This window comes from Pseudoliparis swirei, chromosome 20 (genome assembly GCF_029220125.1).
Source record: "Pseudoliparis swirei isolate HS2019 ecotype Mariana Trench chromosome 20, NWPU_hadal_v1, whole genome shotgun sequence".
In the NCBI taxonomy this organism is placed as follows: domain Eukaryota; kingdom Metazoa; phylum Chordata; class Actinopteri; order Perciformes; family Liparidae; genus Pseudoliparis; species Pseudoliparis swirei.
In genome coordinates this window covers 12,738,993-12,754,699 of record NC_079407.1, presented here as the reverse complement: position 1 = coordinate 12,754,699, position 15,707 = coordinate 12,738,993, and the positions used below count along the sequence as shown (strand labels likewise).

General features: G+C 44.3%; 5 protein-coding genes across 6 annotated transcripts; all 5 read left to right on the top strand.

The window, feature by feature from the left end:
- On the top strand, positions 1-1,146 carry LOC130210778 (claudin-4-like). Its single transcript, XM_056441264.1, has one exon. The coding sequence runs from the start codon at positions 95-97 to the stop codon at positions 716-718; it is 624 nt and encodes a 207-aa protein (XP_056297239.1). The 5' UTR covers positions 1-94; the 3' UTR covers positions 719-1,146.
- Positions 1,147-4,396: 3,250 nt separating this feature from the next.
- LOC130210777 (claudin-4-like) lies at positions 4,397-6,484 on the top strand. Of its 2 annotated transcripts, XM_056441263.1 has the most exons (2): positions 4,397-4,639; positions 5,330-6,484. In XM_056441263.1, exons 1-2 carry the CDS (start codon positions 4,547-4,549, stop codon positions 5,870-5,872), a joined length of 636 nt encoding a protein of 211 aa, XP_056297238.1. In that variant the 5' UTR covers positions 4,397-4,546; the 3' UTR covers positions 5,873-6,484. The 2 variants fall into 2 exon arrangements, with proteins under 2 accessions (XP_056297238.1, XP_056297237.1); XM_056441262.1 differs by lacking the exon at positions 4,397-4,639 and having other exon boundaries at positions 5,237-6,484.
- A 2,536-nt stretch (positions 6,485-9,020) lies between these two features.
- LOC130210940 (claudin-4-like) lies at positions 9,021-12,725 on the top strand. Its single transcript, XM_056441480.1, has 2 exons — positions 9,021-9,692; positions 11,892-12,725. The coding sequence occupies exons 1-2, from the start codon at positions 9,052-9,054 to the stop codon at positions 12,280-12,282; spliced, it is 1,032 nt and encodes a 343-aa protein (XP_056297455.1). The 5' UTR covers positions 9,021-9,051; the 3' UTR covers positions 12,283-12,725.
- A 99-nt stretch (positions 12,726-12,824) lies between these two features.
- Positions 12,825-13,926, top strand: LOC130210768 (claudin-4-like; the record flags this gene model as incomplete). Its single annotated transcript, XM_056441257.1, has 1 exon — positions 12,825-13,926. A coding segment is annotated over one exon (666 nt), but the record flags the coding sequence as incomplete, so codon positions are not given.
- Positions 13,927-14,896: 970 nt separating this feature from the next.
- cldne (claudin e) lies at positions 14,897-15,707 on the top strand. The gene has a single exon (XM_056441768.1). It carries the CDS (start codon positions 14,931-14,933, stop codon positions 15,561-15,563), a length of 633 nt encoding a protein of 210 aa, XP_056297743.1. The 5' UTR covers positions 14,897-14,930; the 3' UTR covers positions 15,564-15,707.

Here is a 15,707-nt window from a genome sequence, read left to right as displayed (position 1 = left end):
CTCTTGGGAATCTCTGGAACAAGACTTCACTGACTTCAAGCGACACCTTTGGACCTTGTTCCTTTTTTGATTTGGGACGACTTAGCAAGAAGACATGGTGTCTGCCGGCTTTCAGATGATGGGCACTGCCCTCTGCATTATTGGCTGGATCGGGGTCATCATAGTCTGCGCCCTCCCCATGTGGAAGGTGACAGCATTCATCGGCACTAGCATCATCACGGCTCAAACCACCTGGCAGGGCATCTGGATGACCTGCGTGGTCCAGAGCACGGGCCAGATGCAGTGCAAGGTCTACGACTCCATGCTGGCCCTTACCTCGGACGTCCAGGCCGCCCGCGCCCTCATGATCATCTCCATCCTGCTCGGCGTCGTAGGCATCCTTCTCGCCATCGCGGGGGGAAAGTGCACCAACTGTGTGGATGATGAGGCGCTCAAAGCCAAAATCGGCGTGGCGTCCGGTGTGATCTTCATCCTCACCGGCCTTCTGTGCCTCATCCCTGTGTGCTGGACGGCAAACACCATCGTTCAGAACTTCTACAACCCGTTGATAATGAGCTCTCAGAAGAGGGAGCTGGGAGCTGCGCTCTTCATCGGCTGGGGGGCCTCAGGCATCCTCATCCTGGGTGGAGCACTCCTCTGTGCCAACTGCCCTCCCAAGGATAAGTACTCCGCCAAGTACTCTGCTACCCGTCCAAACGCGCCCAAGGACTTTGTCTGAGGGAGTAAGAGCCAAAGAGACTGAGGGGGAAGACATGAGTCAAATGCTTTGAGGTCCATGAAATGGATTCACGTTGCATTTCAATTTCACAGGGATTTTATTGTGCTCACAGTTTAGTTTGATGCTTTCATATTGACTTACAGCACTTTAAGATGTGTCTCATCAGCGCCAACAGGGGGAGATGTGCACCACGCCCAAACCAAGTGGACCGAGTGATACACTGCTTAATCAGTGGGAGAGAGACAAGTGTAGACATCTTTGTGTGTACTTGATCCGCATTTAACTTGATTTGAATTATTGTTTTTTAAAATGTTTTTTGTTGTTGTTTTCATCCATTATGTTCCCTTTTACATATTTCATTTCAAACTGTTTATTATATGTGACTGTCTGAAACTGTAAATAAAGATTCTTTTTTTTATCAACACTGATTGATCATGCTTTGTTTTGTTCTTTTAGATTTATATATTATTAAACTGCTCCATCTAAAAGTAAACGGCGGCTTCAGAATAAGGCCGCACTCTACTATCAATTAAATCTGTGGAATATATTAAGGTAATACAAACATTCTTCATATTATCAATGTTCCCCAAAAAATAAATGGTATGTAAAGTGTAAAATAAAACCCATAATTCACTACCCTAAAAAAGAATTATTTAAAAATGTTTCTGGAGTGTAAGTAGAACAAAGAAGTGAAAAAAACTAAACTTAACTGTTAGACTATTTTAAAATACAACATATACTCATGAACTTACATGTTTCTAATAACTGAGACATTACCGGTCTAACACTGCCCCTTGCTGTAAAAAAAAAAAAAAAATACTGTAGAGCGCACCGATTCCATTTCTTGAAAAAAGTTGGTTGGCTACTCATGTTGTTTAAAAAAATGTTTTAGCTTGATCATAGTCATACTTCATACTTTTAATTCTTCATCAGTTAGAGAATAAACAGTTTGTAGACAAGGACATTTTTTCTTTTATCTGACCTTGAAGCTTTAGATTCAGGCAGGTCAGCACTACTAAAGGTCACCAGGTCTCTGTTTGTGTGTAAACTCCTCTTAGCCTAGAGGAGCTGAGGACCCCACGTAGGACATCTGACTGAAATGGACAAATAAATGCTGTTCTGGGTATAACAGGAACTTGCTTTTCAGTTAGCAATGTGGATAGAGCGCTTAAAGCGAGCCGATTGCCTTTGTTCAGCGAGAATAAGACATATTTCCCTAAAATCGCTTGGAATTATTTTTTGTAATGCATGGCTGTGTTGGGTTATGTTTTGCTGATGCTTTGTTGGAGAAGAAATTGAAGGATATCATGTGAATCTGCCAGTTGTCCTTTTCTGGAAAGCTACTCCGTTCGTCTCATGAAGCTAACGACAGCACGAGCCACAAAGCTGCCGCGTGCTCGTACCTTTTGCCGGATATTATTATTGATGATTAATCATAACGTTGTTGTTTGACTTGTGTTCAGAGCATGTACAAATAGCGTACATATTATTGTAGCCCAGGCTCTGCTGTTTAATATAAAGTGCAACATTATTTTATATGTTCATTATATTTTTTCGGGATAAGTCCTATGTTTCTCACAAGCCTAGAAGGAAACTGGCATTCATTCAAGAAAGCTGAGGGAGTTCCCTAAAAGCAGGTGACTGACGTCAATATTCTGAGAGGAGTTTTAGATCTACCTAAAGTGAACCGATTCTGAGATTCATAACCTGTAGAGCTTCTGATTGGTGTGTTAAAGCAAAGAAGGGTTGGACACCTGAGTGAGCGCCGAAGCCAGCCGTTACCCGTCAGGTCTGGGCGTGCCTCGAACGGCATGGCGACACTTGTTACCGTGGCTCCCTCCGGCCATTTCTCACGGCTGCTGGAGTCTTTTCAGCCGCTGCTGAACAAAGATTGCCCCACTGTGCAACGTGGCCTTGATGGGGGAACTCGATGGAGGAACTCGATGGGGGAACTTGAGTGCTTCATTCGTTTTCTGCCACCATTAATTACCAAACACTAAAAGTTTGCATTATTCAAACCCTTAACTCTATTCAAAAAAATTTAATTACTCAGCTGATTCAGGGGGTTGTCGGTGTGCTGAAGTTGCAGCATGTATGCAAATCTTTCGAAGACATGAGACTAATCTCACCCTGAAACCACCTAATTGTAGAAATTCCTCCCTACCTCCCTGTGTGTGGAACCCAATCTCCACGGCCAGGCCCCGAGTAGCTTTAATGATCCTACCTCGGATAAAATAGAGGCATTATAGTCCTAACGGTGGTTTTGGCCCTTAAACACTGCCTCCATTCATTTCTGGAAGAATCTGATTTTCTCTCTCTCTCTACCTCTCTTTGCCCCCTCTCACCATTCTCTCTTTTTACAACAGTGTGTCAACAGGAATCACTTGGCCTAGAGTGTCTGCCATTTCCCCCGAACATCTCCCCTCCTGATACCTCCTGATACCTCCTGATACCTCCTCGCTGCTGCGGCGAGCTGTCGATAAATCGAGGCGGACCCCTGGACTGCAGAACGCGCTGACGGGAGGAGGCCTGCAACCCTTCGGCCTCGAAGGACTGACATCATCACAAGGTCAGCTTTATTCTCTTGGTTGTTTTCCACCACACTGCACATGCTCATATCAAGCGTTGTGGACGATTGTTTTATTTTCATTATTAATGGAATTTGTATTACAAAATCTTGTTTTTGTGTTCTACAAATTACAAAAATATTTTATTTTCTTGGGCCATTGATGCTCTTCTGTTCATGTTATAATACTTTGCGAGTGAGCCTGTTTAAATCTGTGTCAGATTTAACATGTCCTCGATTCTTAAATGTATAATACATGTGTTATTGGGCAGGGGGACTGAATAATAAGAGAACCATCTCAGCATTGAGCAAAGCAGCTGCATTTTATAGTTCATAGTTTATCAAAAGTAATTAAATTATTATGGATAAAACTGTACAATATGTGTTATTACAGCGGTAATAAAGTCGTTTCAGTAGAGGCCAAGAATTTGAGACATATTCACAATGGTGGACCTCATTAAATCCTGTGCACCACATATTTAGTCATAAGACTAAGACATATGTAATGATACTAATGTTCTTGCCCACTTATTCTGATATTTTCACTGTGTGCGATTGGTGGTCGTTTGTCTATTCCACTTTTTGTGCCAAACTGATTGAAAAAAAGCCAATGACAAGCAGAAACTGGTTCATCAGAGGGTCAAATGATGAAAAACCTTGAAAGTCTGAGAACAACTTTGCTGTGTCTCAAGTTTGAATGTGACAACACCTGCTCCATTACAGCCCGAAAATACTCAAAAAAGTAATATTTTAAGTCACTGTTACCAACTTACATCACACAAAATGTATATTAACAAAATACCAGACCTATGAAGCAAACTGATGGCTTTTTGCAAACTAAAAGTGAAGTCAAATAGTTCAAAAGCAAAGTAGAATTTTCATTCACTGTACAGGACATAAGAGGAAACAGAAATAAAAGGACAAAAAAGCTATCGAATGGCTTCTTTGTGGGTGCGGCTGAGGGCCTTTTTCTGCTAAACCGATTTAAATATGTGTTAGTCACAGTGTGGCTGTTCCACCTGCAAAGAAAACTGACATGATGACACATGAGGCGGGCTGGTAGTAGTCGTCGCGTCACAGCTCCGTGCAACAATGTGTGTGTGTTTGTGTGAAGCCCCTCCCGACTTATGTATATAAAAGAGGCGCTCTGACCTCCCTCAGACATTGACTCTTGGGAATCTCTGGAACAAGACTTCACTGACTTCAAGCGACACCTTTGGACCTTGTTCCTTTTTTGATTTGGGACGACTTAGCAAGAAGACATGGTGTCTGCCGGCTTTCAGATGATGGGCACTGCCCTCTGCATTATTGGCTGGATCGGGGTCATCATAGTCTGCGCCCTCCCCATGTGGAAGGTGACAGCATTCATCGGCACTAGCATCATCACGGCTCAAACCACCTGGGAAGGCATCTGGATGACCTGCGTGGTCCAGAGCACGGGCCAGATGCAGTGTTAACTGTTCGACTATTTTAAAATACAACATATACTCATGAACTTACATGTTTCTAATAACTGAGACATTACCGGTCTAACACTGCCCCTTGCTGTACAAAAAAAAAAAAATACTGTAGAGCGCACCGATTCCATTTCTTGAAAAAAGTTGGTTGGCTACTCATGTTGTTAAAAAAAATGTTTTAGCTTGATCATAGCCATACTTTATACTTTTAATTCTTCATCAGTTAGAGAATAAACAGTTTGTAGACAACGACATTTTTTCTTTTATCTGACCTTGAAGCTTTAGATTCAGGCAGGTCAGCACTACTAAAGGTCACCAGGTCTCTGTTTGTGTGTAAACTCCTCTGAGCCAATAGGAGCTGAGGACTGAGGTACCACATACCCTCATGCCCTGTGTCCTCTTCTTCTCAGACGACAACCTATAAATACGAGCTCCACCGTCCCACTCCTTCTCTCTTCTTGGATTTTTAATGAGCGAAGATCAAAGCCCAGCAAAATGGTTTCTCAGGGGATTCAGATCATCGGCATATCGATGGCCTTGATCGGCTGGTTCATGGTCATCGTGGTGTGCGCCATGCCCATGTGGAAGGTCACCGCTTTCATCGGGGCCAACATCATCACGGCGCAGACCATCTGGCAGGGCATGTGGATGAACTGCGTGGTGCAGAGCACGGGCCAGATGCAGTGCAAGGTGTACGACTCCATGCTGGCGCTGCCCCAAGACCTGCAGGCCGGCCGCGCCATGGTCATCATCTCCATCCTGACGGGGGTCGTCGGGGTGTTCTTGTCGATCGCCGGCGGGAAATGCACCAACTGCATCGAGGATGAGCAAGCCAAGGCGAAGGCCTGCATCCTGGCTGGCGTCCTGTTCATCGTCTCGGGTCTGCTCTGTCTCATTCCCGTGTCCTGGTCCGCCAACAGCATCATCACCAACTTCTACAACCCGCTGCTCATCGAAGCCCAGCGGTACGAGCTGGGGGCGGCGCTTTATATCGGCTGGGCCGCCTCTGCACTGCTGCTTATGGGAGGGGGGCTGATGTGTTGGAACTGCCCGCCCAAACACGAGCACCCCCACTACGCGTCCAATTTCAGACACGTGAAGTCGGTCGCCACATCAAGGGAATACGTGTAAGATGGTCAGCGCATCCTGACATGGACTCTTGAGGTCACGGGAGTTGCAACCGAGGGAAATGATTTCAAAATAAATTAACGTATATTCACCGGCAATGTAGATATAGCATGAAATCACATGCTTGCCACAGGCTTGACACCTGAGCTTTGATTGCTGTTGTTGCTTTGATAGCCTGTGTGTCAAAGGGACCTTTCTCCCAGCGGACATGTCGTCTTTGTCACGCGAGTGTAGCCGACAGCACAAACAAGGACTGCATCCCGTTTGGTTGAGCCAGAGGGGCCCGGACATTGTGCCCTTTGGTTTACTGTCGCACCTTCATGGATCGGATCATCCATGTGAACTTCTCCTGCTGCAATGAGAAACCGTGTTTGCTGTGAAAACAGTCCGTCTGACACCCAAAACAGGAAGTTGGCTTTTGTCCTTGCCTGACATTGTCATTTTAAAATGGAAGAGCCTTTTAAAGGAACGTTGAATCCATGCTGTTTTGTTTTTTGACTAGGATTTAAATTATGATCATAATAATTTTTTGTAAATATTTTGTCAGTTATGATGGTAACAGGACAAAAAGGCAAACATACTACATGCAGGCATCTGTCTCAAAGAGAAGTGTCATTAAAAACTAAAACGTTTAGGTCGGGAAGAATCTATGCATTTTGTATCTGTTGTCTGCTTGTAATATTCTGGTACTGTAAATAAACTCTATACTAACTGGATGATCACTGTTTACTTGCGTCTGAGGAACGCAAAGCATGTAATAGTATCATAACGGATTAATAAAGAGGGAACAGGTCAACATGACGAGGTATGCGGAGCATTGATTAACTCGAGTTGTCATGTAGTTCCCCTGGAGACAAGTGATAGAAGATAAATCACCTCCTTAAACAATACCATTGAAGGTCGTGTGCGGTTAGAGAGGTTTAGTTTAACCTAAAGTGAACCGTCTCTGAGTTTTAACACCTGTAGAGCTTTTCATTGACGTGTTATGGCAAAGTGAACACTTTCCGTCACTGGATTTCACTGTGGAACTGATTGTTTGTGTCACATTACCTGACAAGGTGTGTGAAAGATGGAGCGGGTTTGTTTACCCGACAGAGGTATGTGCCTTAGGCTTTTGTTGTTTGTTTACACAGAGTGATGTCGTCAGTTGACTCCACTGGCTTCCTGTGTCTCATCCTTGCGGCGAGGTGATTATTATTAATACTGAAACCGAGTCCTCCTCCTCGGCTCGGAGCTTGACCGCGTCGCATCTTGATCTTGGCATGTGCCATGTTGAGGTCTGCTTGCTGTCCATGTCTTTAGCCACTTGCCAGCCTGCTGTACAGCATTCACTACATTCAGCATCAGTGACACTGGTGGAGTCCTTCCAACAAAGGAAGACCAATTTATTCTGTGTGTCTTATGTCGGATCGATTTTTGGGCACCGTGATTTTAACAGACCAGGTGTGTCTGCTTTGGTTGCATTATATTGGAATGCTGTGGTTAACAGCTTTAGTTCAATTCAATAGAATATCTTATTATCTTGAAAGAACAGAACCATCTTGAACCACACCATATATATATATACAGTTCAAAAGTTTGGGGTCATCTAGACAATTTCGTGTCTTCCATGAAAACTCACTTTTATTTATCAAATGAATTGAAAATTGAATAGAAAATATAGTCAAGACATTGACAAGGTTTGAAATAATGATTAATATTTGAAGTATTAATTTTGTTCTTCAAACTTCAAGCTCAAAGGAAGGCCAGTTGTATAGCTTATATCACCAGCATAACAGTTTTCAGCTGTGCTAACATAATTGCACAAGGGTTTTCTCATCAGATATTAGTCTTCTAAGGCGATTAGCAAACACAATGTACCATTAGAACACTGGAGTGATAGTTGATGGAAATGGGCCACTATACACCTATACGGCAAAATTATATGAATTTCAATATGCAATTATATGCAACTCATTGGTTATTTAAACTAATTTGTATCAAAAGTCCAAGTTGGTCATCATTTTATGTCAAAAAATTAAATAAATTATTGATTCGGTGGTCCGATGATTTGTATTTAATCTCAAATATAAACTAAAACTCTAAAAATAATAAAGCTTCTTTTGAGACTGATTATTTGGGAATTGAACTGACCTCTGAGAAACAGCGGGCGCTTCCAGCCACTACACCCTGAAAACACCTTGACTGTTCTTCACACCTCATACCAACGACTGACGATGATTCGGTTAGTCGCAGCGAAACAAAAGTATTTACTCAATGAAACACATTTATTTTGGTTAAATAAATCTAATCTAAATAAATCCCAATCTAATAAACATTTTGTGTTATTTTTTATTACCCATTCGTATCTAAATATCTATTTTATGATTTATTCAAGTCAAACAATATTTAAATGCTGTGTCACCTAGAAGGCTTGATCGTTTTTGAGTGTATGGAGATATTTCATTAGAAACCAGACGTTTCCACCTAGAATAGTCATTTACCACATTAACAATGTATAGTGTGTATTTTTGATTAATGTTATCTTGATTGAAAAAACAGTGCTATTCTTTGAAAAATAAAGACATTTCTAAGTGACCCCAAACTTTTGAACGGTAGTGTATATGACTCATAAATACAGAGAAGCTTTTCCTTTAAAATTGCCTCTGTTATAGCAACAGTGTAAATATGAAATGATCTTTTATGAACAATATAAACCAACTCTTAAAATAATAGCATGACCTTCACAGTGAAAAGAGATACTCTCATTATCCTTTAGTCTTCACTCTTCAGTTGCCTTAAGATGTGACTGTGATTGTAAATTAGCACATTAAAGAGGCTGATTGTGAACCATCAGCTGGTCGTAAGTTGATCATCTTTCACAGCTTTGAGTGGGTTTCAGTACCTTTTGAAGTCCCTAAATGGCTGCAACTGCATCCACATCCTTACTGCAGGAAAATCTGCATATGAGAGTGTGTTTCCCAAGGACAAAAGCAAAGCATTGTTTATAGAAATGGCTGGCACTCCTCTAGCTCAAGGAAACAGAATCTTGTTTGGCCAGAAGAACTCACCCGACGACCAGACCGCCCTCCTCCTGTGCGCTTCTCTGACAAACAAGGGAGAGAGCTGCGTCACTCCAAAAGACGACCAGACCTGTGCGCTGAAGCTCGTTTCTCTCCTGCCACAGACGAAGCCTATTCACCATGGGGAGGATTGGCAAGGAGGTGGCAGGTCAGGTCATGAGCTTCATAGGCCTCATTGGGGTCTCGGTGGCCTGTGGGATCCCCATGTGGAGAGTGACCAGCTTCGTTGGAGCCAACATCGTGACGGGCCAGAACATTTGGGACGGCCTGTGGATGAACTGCGTGATGCAGAGCACCGGGCAGATGCAGTGCAAGCTGAACGAGTCGTTGATGAGTCTGACCAGGGACCTCCAAGCCGGCCGAGCGCTGGTCATTATCTCCCTTATCTTCGGCTTCATCGGCATCATGATCACCTTCATCGGAGCCAAGTGCATGGGCTGCCTGGACAAGGATTCCTCAAAGGCCAAGGTGGTGATCATAGGCGGCTGTTTCATCATTGTGTCCGCCGTCCTCATCCTGATCCCCGTCTGTTGGTCCGCGGCCATCACCATCGCAGACTTCCAGAACCCCTTGACCATTAGTTCGCAGAAGAGGGAACTTGGAGCGTCCATCTACATTGGCTGGGCATCTGCTGCTGTTCTTCTGATCGGTGGGATCACCCTCACCACGTCCTGCCCTCCTCAAAAGAACATGTATGGATACCCAGGCTACCCACCAGCACCGATGTACCCTTACGCAGGCCCAGGGATGAACTCGGCACCGTATGTCCCAATGTATGCGCCCACATACAGCCATCCGTACACAGGCAGTGGGACATACACACCGAACAAACCGTATGGAGCACCAACCGCATACTCTGCCAGACAATTCCTCTAAAACCTGACGGGACACAAGGAGGATAAAGACTGACATTTTTGCCAGGAATGCCTGCAAATTATGATGCCCCTATAAAGTAAAATAGAATCAAAATACACATTGTATTTCTAGAGGATGGTATGTATTCCGATGCACTGTAGGGATGTATAATGAATCCACTCAAGCAAGCCCTGACTTTATTTTATGGACAGGATCAATCTGTCATGAAGTGTTTTCTGTTTTGGGATGATTATGTGCTCTAAAGTAGAAATCTTCTCACTTTATGAAGTCTTTATGTCAGATGAATAGTGTGTGAACACGGCTGTGTGCACTGAAAGTTGCATTTCTTTTTACTGTTTACAGGAAGTCACTGTCTACATATTTATTGTATTATCGTGCAGAGCGACATATGTAAATAGTGATGATTTGTGACGTTTGTTTTCTGTCAATGCATCTTTATTTTTAAAGATTTTCAATAAAATATGTGTTCTACATTAACAAATCTGTTTGTGGAGTCATTAACATATTGTTATTGTGTGTTGTGAAACATTATCTATGACATTTTATTGGGCCAGAGCCCTCCTGTGTGAGCGAGAGGCAGAAATGTTATTTAAAAAAGGCGATACAAATAGACTTCTCCAAAATATAACATGAGAACAGAGAATTTATATATAATGGTGATCAATATCAAAAGCTTATTAAAACATAAAATACACAAAGAGACACACAAAAATAAACCATGTGAAAATAAAGACAAAATACAAAAAAGAGATTATAATAATGAATTGATCCCACAGTGGGGAAATTCCTCCCTGCATTTGACCCATCCTTAGTTATGAAGGAGCAGTGGGCTGCAGTGAAGCTCCCGGAGAGCAACTGGTTCAGTGTCTTCAACATGCAGCACACCCCCGGCACGTCGCCTCCGCCGGCAACGCCGGGCAACAGCCAATCTACGACACCTGACTACTGCACCGAGCATAGATTGTTTGACTGTTTGGCTCCTCAGTGGTGGAAATGCTTCCCCACTGACATCAGGACAGCAGAAAGTCTCTACATTCTCCGTCGACACGGCCAATATCTTTTCCCACCTATCTCCGATTAAACACAGATTAAAACTTCAGTGGCACTTAGATAGTTAATTTTACTTATACTATTTATAGTCGACTAATTCGAGTGAACAGGGAAATGTGTATTCCTGTATTCTTGTGTTTGTTATCTAGGGTTGAAATGCACTTATTGTAATTCGCGGTCAAAAAGCGCCTGCTAAATGACATGTAATGTAATGTAATGGGGAGAGTGGGGATTGAATCGGCTACCTTGTGGTTACGGGACGAGCACTCTCCCCCATGAGCTGTGATTGGAAAACAACAACAACATAAATCACGGGATACTATGTCATGGTGATGATTAAACAGAGTAAAACCATAAATGGAAGTTCCTTCCGTTGACTTCTGACAACCCCGGTGATACTCGTTCCCACGTTGATTTTTGCTGAAACAAGTCATTGGAAATAATCTTCCGGGAACGTGCCCCAATCACAGGCTGGCTATTGGCAGACAGTCCTTTCAATCAGCGACGCTTTACAAGCCTCATTTACTTAGTCATTATGATGCTCATCTCATCGAAACTACTCTCTTTCACCTTACAGAAGATTTCAAGAATCTGGTTGGGCAGGTAAGTCAATCAGAAGACTGGTTTCAGGTCAGGAGGCAATGGCATTCTGACTCCACCTTCAAAACAGACATCTTTATAAACAACGGAAGCGCTCGGCGGTCTTTATTCAACACTACAACTGGAGCTGAGCTGACCTGCTCCTGAAAAAGCTCAACTCTAACCAGACCTCGACTCAAACCAGACCTCGTCATGGTGTCAATGGGACTACAAATGCTGGGCTTTGCCCTGGGCATCATTGGCTTCCTGGGGACCATCATTGTGTGCGCCCTGCCCATGTGGAAGGTCACAGCCTTCATCGGACCCAACATTGTGACGGCGCAGGTCATCTGGGAGGGCTTGTGGATGAACTGCGTGACGCAGAGCACGGGCCAGATGCAGTGCAAGATCTACGACTCCCTGCTGGCTCTGCCCGAGAACCTCCAGGCGGCCAGGGCCCTTGTGGTCATCTCCATCATCGTCTCTGCCTTTGGGGTTATCTTGGGCATTATCGGAGGCAAGTGCACCAACTTCGTGGACAACGAGCACTCCAAGGCCAAAGTGGCCATCACCGCTGGAATTGTCTTCATTTGCGCCGGCGTACTTATCCTCGTCCCCGTCTGCTGGTCCGCCAACACCATCATCAGGGATTTCTACAACCCCACCTTGATCGACTCCCAGAGGAGGGAGCTGGGAGCCGCGCTCTACATCGGCTGGGGCACAGCCGGGCTTCTCATCCTGGGTGGTGCCCTCCTCTGCAGCTCCTGCCCACGCAAAGACAGCCCAGAGTATCCAGTTAAGTACGCCGGCGCCAGGTCTGCAGCCACCAGCCGAGAATATGTCTGAGAGGTCCGTTCTCCTGAGAAAGACATTTGTATTATCTTAGATTGTATGAGAGATCCTCCTTCGTTTGTGAATTTCTGTCAGCACCACAAGTTTTTTTTCTTCTTAAAGTGAGCGAAATACTTTATTTAAGGCAAGAGGAGGTTTTTCTTGCTGAACAAGAAACTCAGTGCGAACGATGTGGTGTGAAGAAACATCTCCCAGCAGCATGCTGACTGGACTGAATGAGAGCTGTTCTCTGTGAAGCCTGTATCAAACCTATTTCTTCTTTGTAAATGAAAAATCAAAGCTGTGTTAGGACGATGTTAATGGTCAACAAGGACTATGATAGCAGGACGCTTGTACAGTACCCTTGATGTATTTACTGTATAAAATATTTTACTCATATCTTTGGTCAAATGCAATATCAAAAGACTGTTTTTATATAATAAAACATTTAAATGATATTCTATTCTCTGCCTGTTTGTTTATATTTTCTGTTGTTTACGTTCACAATTTTAATTCTAAAGCTGACAGTCTCTAGATTTACTTACAAGAAATGCTAAAACCTCGTGACGGGCCAGAACATTTGGGACAGCCTGTGGATGAACTGCGTGATGCAGAGCACCGGGCAGATGCAGTGCAAGCTGAACGAGTCGGTGATGAGTCTGACCAGGGACCTCCAAGCCGGCCGAGCGCTGGTCATTATCTCCCTTATCTTCGGCTTCATCGGCATCATGATCACCTTCATCGGAGCCAAGTGCATGGGCTGCCTGGACAAGGATTCCTCAAAGGCCAAGGTGGTGATCATGGGCGGCTGTTTCATCATTGTGTCCGCCGTCCTCATCCTGATCCCCGTCTGTTGGTCCGCGGCCATCACCATCGCAGACTTCCAGAACCCCTTGACCATTAGTTCGCAGAAGAGGGAACTTGGAGCGTCCATCTACATTGGCTGGGCATCTGCTGCTGTTCTTCTGATCGGTGGGATCACCCTCACCACGTCCTGCCCTCCTCAAAAGAACATGTATGTATACCCAGGCTACCCACCAGCACCGATGTACCCTTACGCTGGCCCAGGGATGAACCCGGCACCGTATGTCCCAATGTATGCGCCCGCATACAGCCATCCGTACACAGGCAGTGGGACATACACCGAACAAACCGTATGCAGCACCAACCGCATACTCTGCCAGACAATTCCTCTAAAACCTGACGGGACACAAGGAGGATAAAGACTGACATTTTTGCCAGGAATGCCTGCAAATTATGATGCCCCTATAAAGTAAAATAGAATCAAAATACACATTGTATTTCTAGAGGATGGTATGTATTCCGATGCACTGTAGGGATGTATAATGAATCCACTCAAGCAAGCCCTGACTTTATTTTATGGACAGGATCAATCTGTCATGAAGTGTTTTCTGTTTTGGGATGATTATGTGCTCTAAAGTAGAAATCTTCTCACTTTATGAAGTCTTTATGTCAGATGAATAGTGTGTGAACACGGCTGTGTGCACTGAAAGTTGCATTTCTTTTTACTGTTTACAGGAAGTCACTGTCTACATATTTATTGTATTATCGTGCAGAGCGACATATGTAAATAGTGATGATTTGTGACGTTTGTTTTCTGTTAATGCATCTTTATTTTTAAAGATTTTCAATGAAATATGTGTTCTACATTAACAAATCTGTTTGTGGAGTCATTAACATATTGTTATTGTGTGTTGTGAAACATTATCTATGACATTTTACTGGGCCAGAGCCCTCCTGTGTGAGCGAGAGGCAGAAATGTTATTTAAAAAAGGCGATACAAATAGACTTCTCCAAAATATAACATGAGAACAGAGAATTTATATATAATTGTGATCAATATCAAAAGCTTATTAAAACATAAAATACACAAAGAGACACACAAAAATAAACCATGTGAAAATAAAGACAAAATACAAAAAAGAGATTATAATAATGAATTGATCCCACAGTGGGGAAATTCCTCCCTGCATTTGACCCATCCTTAGTTATTAAGGAGCAGTGGGCTGCAGTGAAGCTCCCGGAGAGCAACTGGTTCAGTGTCTTCAACATGCAATAATGGGGAGAGTGGGGATTGAATCGGCTACCTTGTGGTTACGGGACGAGCACTCTCCCCCATGAGCTGTGATTGGAAAACAACAACAACATAAATCACGGGATACTATGTCATGGTGATGATTAAACAGAGGTAATGAGTAAAACCATAAATGGAGGTTCCTTCCGTTGACTTCTGACAACCCCGGTGATACTCGCTCCCACGTTGATTTTTGCTGAAACAAGTCATTGGAAATAATCTTCCGGGAACGTGCCCCAATCACAGGCTGGCTATTGGCAGACAGTCCTTTCAATCAGCGACGCTTTACAAGCCTCATTTACTTAGTCGTTATGATGCTCATCTCATCGAAACTACTCTCTTTCACCTTACAGAAGATTTCAAGAATCTGGTTGGGCAGGTAAGTCAATCAGCAGACTGGTTTCAGGTCAGGAGGCAATGGCATTCTGACTCCACCTTCAAAACAGACATCTTTATAAACAACGGAAGCGCTCGGCGGTCTTTATTCAACACTACAACTGGAGCTGAGCTGACCTGCTCCTGAAAAAGCTCAACTCTAACCAGACCTCGACTCAAACCAGACCTCGTCATGGTGTCAATGGGACGACAAATGCTGGGCTTTGCCCTGGGCATCATTGGCTTCCTGGGGACCATCATTGTGTGCGCCCTGCCCATGTGGAAGGTCACAGCCTTCATCGGAGCCAACATTGTGACGGCGCAGGTCATCTGGGAGGGCTTGTGGATGAACTGCGTGACGCAGAGCACGGGCCAGATGCAGTGCAAGATCTACGACTCCCTGCTGGCTCTGCCCGAGGACCTCCAGGCGGCCAGGGCCCTTGTGGTCATCTCCATCATCGTCGCTGCCTTTGGGGTTATCTTGGGCATTATCGGAGGCAAGTGCACCAACTTCGTGGACAACGAGCACTCCAAGGCCAAAGTGGCCATCACCGCTGGAATTGTCTTCATTTGCGCCGGCGTACTCATCCTCGTCCCCGTCTGCTGGTCCGCCAACAACATCATCAGGGATTTCTACAATCCCCTCTTGACCAACGCCCAGAGGAGGGAGCTGGGAGCCGCGCTCTACATCGGCTGGGGCACAGCCGGGCTTCTCATCCTGGGTGGCGCCCTCCTCTGCAGCTCCTGCCCACGCAAAGACAGCCCAGAGTATCCAGTCAAGTACGCCGGCGCCAGGTCTGCAGCCACCAGCCGAGAATATGTCTGAGAGGTCCGTTCTCCTGAGAAAGACATCAGAATCAGAAATCAGAATCAGAAACATGTTTATTGCCAAAGAATGTTCATATTAAAAACACAAACAAACGAGGAACTTTTTTTGGCGGAAGGTGCAAGAATCGCGCACCAATACACG